Genomic DNA, 8,561 nt, shown 5'->3' with positions numbered 1-8,561 from the left:
TAACCAAACCCTAAATCAAACCCTAACCAAACTCTAAATGAAATCCTAACCAAATTCTAAATCCTAAACCAAATCCTAACTAAACTCTAAACCTTAAATCAAATCCTAAACCCTAAACCAAATCCTAACCAAACTCTAGTAATTCTCACAACAGATTTAAACCTCAATAACTAATGAATGAACCGTTGATCTTAATTCAAATTTTGTAAAATTCTTAAAAAATAAGTTGAAAACAAGCACAAAAAATTTGAAAAGCATCGGAATTACCAAATAGACGATAACCTCAAAAATGTACTTAGGTATTGATCGGCCTCCTTCTCCAACCTTGATGTCAATCTCCCAAAGTCAATATCTCTCTTTTTCACCATTCAATTGATCTCAAAATTCTCATACACATAGAAAAACAAGTCTAATATCCTCTCACACAAATTTCACTCCAATCCAACTAGTAGAATATAAGAAATCTTAAAAACCCTCACTAGATCTAAAATTCTACTTTCTAAGACCTTGACCCATTTAAACCTCAATAATCCTCAATTCAACCGTTAGATTGAGCTCAAATTCACAATACATATTGAACACAACTATAAACATTAACTTATAAAATTTTCCTCGTAGATCTATTACAAAACTCTTGAAATCATCCAAAACATAAACCCTATTTTATTTCACAAAATCCAAGTCATCCAAAACAAACCTTGACTTTGCAAAGCTCTTACAAAGTCAATACAGATCCAAATCATCCAAAACCAATGCTCATAGAAATCCTATCCAATCTTCTATCAAACCCCACTCTCTGATTTGCCAAAGAATCTCGAAGTCATCGTCAAGACTTGATTTTGTGCCTCAGGGTCTGATTTCGACCCTAGTTCATAACCAGCCCTCTCCGGGTATCAATATCTAGTTTTTCTAAGTAAATTTTGCTAGAATTTACTCTTAACTTCCTTCTAAATATGTTTATATCATTTATTTTCCAATCTACTTTGTTTTGCCTTATTTATGGCCCTATAAAGTAAGTAGAGGTCACTTTTCTAAAAAACAGCATTACTACTAAAAATTTTACTACCTCCCTATCTTTTATCCATATTTTTCTACTTTATCTTTTAACTTGGCTCTTCTATAATACGATCCATATTATCATCTTTCACCATATAGTCATGTTACAACACGACAACACCCGTATAAATATTAGCAAGCAGTACTTGGTCATAGAAGAAGGTCAGAATCGAAGTTAAGAGACAAATTTATTTATTTATTTATTTATTTTGTTTGTTTGTTTGTTTGATGTGTTTTTAATATAGTTCCTGTGAAGGGGGGATTTTAGTCAATTTCCATTTGGATTGATGTCCCGGTGGCGGAGGAAGTCCCCCATCCCCGGTGCCGGATATTACGACGGCGCCGCGAAGTTGGCGTCGCTAATCCCAACCCAACAAACAGTCCAATTCGACGCTGGGTCCGCTGATTGATTGATCGTTCACTTCTTGCGATCGTGTCCACGATTCCCCGAACCGACACGGTGACGCAACACTCGCCTCACCTCGTGCTAGAACCGATTACCCAGAACAAGAACTACTGTTCTGTTCTTTTCTTAAACCCCGAAACCCTAATTCACGAGGTTCGCACATTTACTGCCAGCTTCTGGTTCCTCGAGTGTGTGAGATAGAGGTTTTGTAGCATTTTTTTGTGCAGTGGGGGGCTATGGGGACTAGGGCGCTTGGCAGATTGGCCAATTCTTCGCACTGGAATCGATCCCTTGCTTCTGCCTTGCTGGGATCGCGTGAATCGTCGTTTCGGTCGGGAAAGTCTCTGAGCTCGTCTTATCCTGTGCTAGGTTCTGTCTTCCGACCTCGTTTTCAATTCCCTGCATTTTGGTTGTGTGTGAATGGTTTTGTTTCTCTTGGATTAGAGATGGAGAAATGCCCTTGCGGAAGTTGAGCTTTGCGAAAGCGGGTAATTAGTGTGCGAGAACCAAGAGATAAGCTTGAATTTTTATGGACTTCAATAACTCAACTTTTTTTAGTTTGATTTTTTTGGTGAGTGAGGGGTAAAAATTCAGATTAAGAAAAAAGAAATAAATATATCATGACCCTTATATGTTGATGTTGAGGTGGATTTTTGGCTAATGGACTTGTGTGATGCGATTTGGAGAAAATCATGCTTTCTTCTTTACCAATCGATGGACGATCGATGAAAAGGGCTTCGTTTATTTTATTTTTTTTCACGCATAATCCTGTATATCTGAGCGAAACTTTGGATTTGCAGGGACTACTGCTGGGATTTTCACCTCAACAGACGTGGTCACAAATCAGTCATCTTTTGGAAGGATTTGGGTCTACTTGATCTCAGGTAGTTCCAAACATTTTTAGAATTTTGCTTTTCAAAGGATTTGCATTACTGAATAGAACCAATGCTTAGACGTCTTGTACCTACAAAATCATTGTTTGTTCGATCCAAATTTGTGTTTATTGACAGTATCTCGAGGGTTTTGTATAGCTTGTCGTCAATCATGCTGCAGTTGGATTTGGACGAACTCTTACCGTAATCACAATAAGCAAGTGCCCACATTAGAGCCTGGGCCTGCATGCTGATGTCTCTGGATTTTGCTCAGGAGTTCTTTCATGGGGTGGAATACATACTAGTTTGGCTGAGGAACTAAGTGCACGACCATCAACTGCTGATAATATGGAACAGGAAGTTCAACTTGTTGAAGACAGCCTACAATCTTCAAACCAAGCTTCCAATCCTCATACTGCAAGATGGAGGATCTACACTGACATGGGTCGCGACCTTTTCTCTCAGGTCAGAATTTTTCACGTCTTTCAATACGAGTCATGTTATCTTGAGTATTATTTTGTTAATAAGAAATTTGAGGATTAACAACGAAGCCTGGCTTTGAAGATCGAGACCATTTTTCTTGGATTTGAAGATAGAGGGGTTAGTTCTCATGTATCCTGTTCTACGTCTCTTTTTGGCTTTCCATTGGTGCATTGAGAATTGATTACTGATTCACCACTTTGCATCTCAGCCTGTTAACTGAGAACTTTTATGATTTATGAGTTGTGTAAGACTTTAAACCTCATAAATCATTAGACTTAAAATTCGTTTATTTGCTTATTTGTTCCTCAGGGCCGTCTCGACGAGGCTGAGAAGTATTTTGTACGAGCTTTGGAGGAAGCCAAGAAAGGCTTTGGAGATCGAGATCCTCATGTTGCATCCAGCTGCAATAACCTGGTAAGCATTTTGTTAGCAGTGAACAAATCAGCTTGCTAAGGAAGGGGGTCCATGTACAAATCGACTTCCTCTCAAACTAGTAGCATGTTTTCTTGCGCAGTTACAATAATGTCAATTTAAGACAATTGTAGTGCTTGGCTCGAGGTAACAGCTTCGTTTTGAACATTGGTTGCATATTGCAATCACAAGTATCCAAATCGACCGATTGTACTCATTACTTTGATTGCGCGTGTTCCTTACATTAAGTACGTCAATCGTTTGCTTGGTCAGCATTTAAACCACGATATAAATTCTGATAATCTTACCTATCAGGCTGAGCTGTACCGCATGAGAAAGGAGTATGCCAAAGCAGAGCCTCTCTTTTTGGAGTCTGTGCAGAGGCTTGAACAAGCTTTGGGTCCTATGCATGAAAGGTAAGGTCCTCTTGGTTAGGTTTGACCTTGTGTGAGCATTTTATGTACAAACTGTGGGGTGTTGTAATAACTTCTGCAGGCATTCAATGTGCCTGTGTTGTTTTGGAGGGGCTGTTGATGGTGAGAGTCCCAGTTGTGGTTGGATTTAGACATAAATTGACGGACTAAATAGGTGCTCTTGCATGGTTCAACTTTTACAGTGTGGCGTTTGCGTTGCACAACCTTGCTGGGACTTACTTGCAGCAACACAATTATGAGCTGGCTCGGACATGCTATGAGGTGAATTGACTAACTTAAACTGAAAGTGATGAGATTCTTCAGCTTGGAAGTTGTAATCCAGATTTGTTCTCTAACTATGTCAATAGATAGTCCGTGAAGGTCGAAATTTATCCGATCATCGAAACCTCAAGCTTCCTCTCTTCTAGGAATTACTCAGTTCAATACCTGCTATTATCTTGAGATTTCAATATTTCTTAAGACACCAAGCCTTAGTCAACTCGCTTATCCAAAAGACGTCAGTGATGTGTGAAAAGTTTGATCTTCCAAGCGTTTAGACAGTGGATCCGTCTTTCTTTACTTGACAGTGGTGGCGGTTTGGTTTTTGGTACATGATTCGATGAATGTTAACATCTACAGCGCTCATTGAAGGTGCTCTTTTCTCTCTCTCTCTCGCTCTTTCGTTCTGCAGTTTGGTTACTTCGTATATTCTTCTGCAGTGTTCTTCCATGATGATTTCTAGTTGTAATTAATGTGATGATGGGTGTCAAGTTGTTTTCTTTTCTTGTTTTGTGTTCTTCTCTATCTGAAAATGCTCGTCATTCGTGGGCGCCATCAGATTAAGGAAAGGAAGCTTGGACCTAATCATCCAGAGTACGCTAATACGATGTTTCATTTGGCAGAGGTTTGTACTATCGTCTTTCATGCGACCAATCTTGTTATGGATACCATCTTATTATTCTTTTTCAGTTTTACTTCTTCGCCCTCAGATTCTTGAATATTTTAGTTTTTCATGGTACCTTTTCCTTTTTCGCTCATTTTTGTTCAGCAATGCTACTAGAGTTAAAAGATGTTTTCTAAGGTACAAGAGGTTGTACTATATTTGTTTTTATAGATACTCTGTTCTTTTGTTGGTGTGACGTAATCATTGTCTTTTGTTGGTGTGCTGTAATCATTGTCTTTTGTTGAGCCCTTAGTCATGATTTGATTTTGCATTGAAGGGTAAGAGTACTTATTTACTTATTTATTAATTTTTTAATAATTTGGTTTGGTCGGAATTAATGGACCCAAGGCCTTGAAGTACTCGCTCATTACAGGGGTGATGAAAACTGTTTGTAAATGATTATGGTAGGTACTGCGGCTTCAGGGCAATAACGTGGATGCAGAGCATCTGATTCGTGATTCTTTGAGAATACTTGAGGTCTGCACCTTTCTACCTGTAATGTAATTACAAATGTATTTAAACGTGGGTTTCTTGAAAAGTATTGCATACACGTGTCATGATTTAGTCATATGAGGAGCAGCTTGGTGATGAAAACAGTGATTACATAGGTCAGAGGTCTTAGTTTTTGCTCTTTATATTCACTAAACAGTTCATGAAATCCAGGAGGGTGGAGTTGGCCACTCGCAACAAGCTGTGCGACGTATGAGCCGTCTTGCAGAAGTAAGTGATCTCGTCTACAACAACGACCTGACATGATTGATCCTACCGCTTACTTTTTGTGTTCTTTCCATGTTGGTTATGATAGTGGTCAATATATTTTTAATTGCCATTATCGCCAGAGCACTAGTTTAGAAATTACCATTATTTGAGATCAGACATTAGTATGCATTATTTAGTGCTGAAGTTATTTCAATTCTCATTGTTGGATGCGACAGGAATCTGGAAGTCCACACGATTTATTTCTTTACGATGGTTTACTGTAACTTTTGCTGCCTTCGTATGTTGAGTGAAGAGACGATATGGTGAAGAAACAGGTCTTACACTTGTAGTTTTTTGTGGTAGTAAAGAAGGTATGCTTTTGAATTTTCTCAAGAGCATGTTCATTGATAAGAGTTTAATGTTCTGGTATATGCAGATACTGGTCCACTCTGGCAAGTTGCAAGAGGCAGAAATCCTCCAGCGCAAGATTCTTCATATTCTTGAAATGCTGCAGGTGCTAGTTTTATAGGTTCCAGCTGTCATGTCATCATTTGTGTGTGATAGTTAGACACCTGCTCGCTTAATCACGCTTAAGGAATCTGCCTATTAAACTTATGTTCATGTTGGATATTCTATGGTGTCACAACGTGAACTTTCAAATCCCTCCTCACACGATGATTCTTTCCCCTCAGTACAATTCCCCCTCTGCTTCGTTTGAATGATGGACAGTGACTATGGTCCTGACTCTGGTGATTGTGTATTCTTAGATTTACCTTCGTTTAATTTTGCACATCATGACGTTTCAGGGTTTTGTTGTAGCAGGGGCCTGAAAGTCTCAGCACAATCACAGCAGTTGATAATTTGGCCACAACCTTACAAGCCTTACGGAAACTGGATGAAGCTGAAGAACTCTTTCTGAGGTGATCCACCTTTTTCTACCAAATTCATCACGGTTTACGCATGTTTCACATCTATGCAGAGATCACTACTTAGTAGTCAAATGCTTGACTAAATATCCTTGAGCTCTTTTTGAGTAGAATCTGATGTGCTCATCATGCATTCACATGTATTCACCTAGTTGTGAAATGATTCTGAGCGTGATGTTCAGATGTCTCCAAGTTCGACAGAAGGCGCTTTCTTCAACACACATCCTGGTATTGACCATTTAATCGTGTTTAAGATGCATTAGTGGATTTCCCTGATGTTCAAGAATCTTAATACGTTTAATTACATGATGTGTTCTGGTGTGTTCTGGTGTGTTTTGCCCTTTCATATTGTTCAGGTTAACAATACAACTATTGGGTCAATTTGCATTTATTTTTTTTATCTATATATTTTTTCTTACATGCTGGTTTCGTCTATGTTTCATTTTGCTCAGGTAGGATCAACATTGTTCAAATTAGCAGTGGTCACTACCCAGCAGGCCGACGAAATGGTGGCAGACAAAAGTCGTAGCGTGGAAGAAGCTCGAATGGCATATGAGAGGGCTGAGGACATGCTCCGTCAAGCAATTAGGTATTGGGCAGTCACATTAAAAGTTCACCAATTCTCTTCATGCATGTAGTTTCTTCTCAGCCATTCCGTCAAGAAATTTAGCTTTTTAGGACTTGTATGGTTCTTATTATCTCTGAATATCTTTGGTGGCAGAATTGCAGAACAACGATGGGAAGAAGCGTTAGGAGGAGTTGCAGCTGCAGACCAAGCTGCATCTGCAATGTTGGGCACTGACGTCAGTTTAGGCCCTAAAGCTCTCAACACACTTATTCCACCTCTTCTGGCTCTTGTAAGTTTTCCGGACTCTTCTAATATATCCCTTAAATTTTGCATTAGAATTTATCGCTGGAAGATGCTTTTGATTGATGTTTTGATACAATAGCTGGTTTCTCCCTCGAGAAAAGTGTTCTTTAAGATGGAGTGTCGCCGCTTATGTTTGTAATTCTATCAACCATGTACTGCATGTTCTCTTGGGAGTTAGACATGGTGTTATTTTTTGTTGCTTTACCCCATTTGCTGGATATTTTAAGCACAATATTTAGAAATTTTCTTGGTGGTTGGTGCAGGTACGATCGTTGAATGCGCTTGGTATTGTAGTTATGCATCTTGCTGATTTAGCTGGTTCCCCTGTGGTAAGAGTCTGTTATCTGTTCCATGATCTTAGATTATAGAACCTAATCTGTGTTCACTGCTTTTGAGTCTCTTCCATGTATTTTGCGTTATCCTACATACAGTTTCTGCTTACACTTTTAACATAGTTTTCTTCTTTATTTGTGTCATTTATTTCACTCTTCTGTGTATGGAGTTGAATATGATGGCAATGTGGTTTCATATTTGAAGGCTGCAAAGGAAAGGACTCAAGAGGCTGAACGTGTTCTACGCCACTGCTTGACATTACTTGACAAGGTACACCATTAATCTTGATTAAGTGTTTCTCGGCAAACATTCTGTGTTGAAGCCTCTGTTGGTTGCAAATTTTTATGGAGTTGCTTGATTATTTTTTGCATTTCATGAATTTTACATTGTGATACTTCGGTATTTGCAATCAGACGCAATTTTTTAGCGGTTTCCTGATGTTGATGGACCTGGAGAAGCGAACTGTTCTTGCTTGTTTTTAAAAGTAGCCTTTTAACTCCAGGTATATATGTTCCCTGATATCGTTAAATACTTGTGATCTGTACCGATAAATGTACTTGTTACCTATTGCAGCCACCTGGAATAGCACAGGACCTTGTTGAAGTTCCTGAGTTGCAGAGGGAATATGTGTCATGCCTCCATCATCTAGCGGCACTGCTTGTGAGGACAAAAGACCAGGGCTCAAGTGAAAATAACAAGTCAGCAGAGGAGCAAGCCGCAAGGCTGCTGAGTAGAGCAGAAGGTATTGAAGCTTCCCATGCAGCCCGAATACAAGCAAATCTTTCCAATTGAGGGTAAATGAAGTGAAAGCACTGCTTTATGCCGCACTTCTTTGCGCATGCCTTGAAACAAGTGCAATTTTGGGAACTCTTTCTCGTTCAATTTATGAACAAATTTTGGTTCCAAAGCTAGAATTTTGATCTAGTAAATAAGGTTAATAGTTCAGTAGCCCTTGTAGCTTCAATATTGCAACACACACAGGAAAGCACCCCACAAAGAAGCACATGTTATGCTGATCCGAGGTTTATCATTACCTGTTGAGAGTTGTGGAATGGATGTCACAAGCTTTGAAACACAGGCTCGAGCAAACATTTTCCAATCTAGCCATGGTGAACTGCTTCTTTTGCACTCAAATATGCTCTCTTACA

At 39.1% G+C, this 8,561-nt stretch overlaps 1 protein-coding gene across 1 annotated transcript; it reads left to right on the top strand.

Annotated features, from left to right (window-relative positions):
- Positions 1-1,449: 1,449 nt before the first annotated feature.
- Positions 1,450-8,516, top strand: LOC112293742 (uncharacterized). The gene is made up of 18 exons (XM_024543533.3): positions 1,450-1,831; positions 2,263-2,346; positions 2,609-2,799; positions 3,127-3,231; positions 3,544-3,644; positions 3,845-3,923; positions 4,281-4,292; positions 4,480-4,545; positions 4,993-5,061; positions 5,248-5,304; positions 5,720-5,797; positions 6,106-6,203; positions 6,392-6,437; positions 6,662-6,798; positions 6,931-7,066; positions 7,344-7,409; positions 7,618-7,683; positions 7,987-8,516. The coding sequence occupies exons 1-18, from the start codon at positions 1,699-1,701 to the stop codon at positions 8,203-8,205; spliced, it is 1,743 nt and encodes a 580-aa protein (XP_024399301.1). The 5' UTR covers positions 1,450-1,698; the 3' UTR covers positions 8,206-8,516.
- The last annotated feature ends 45 nt before the right edge of the window (positions 8,517-8,561 follow it).

This window comes from Physcomitrium patens, chromosome 16 (assembly GCF_059467195.1).
Source record: "Physcomitrium patens ecotype Gransden chromosome 16, ASM5946719v1, whole genome shotgun sequence".
NCBI lineage: Eukaryota > Viridiplantae > Streptophyta > Bryopsida > Funariales > Funariaceae > Physcomitrium > Physcomitrium patens.
Note: the sequence above shows the minus strand (reverse complement) of the source record. Positions and strands in the feature narration are given on the sequence as shown.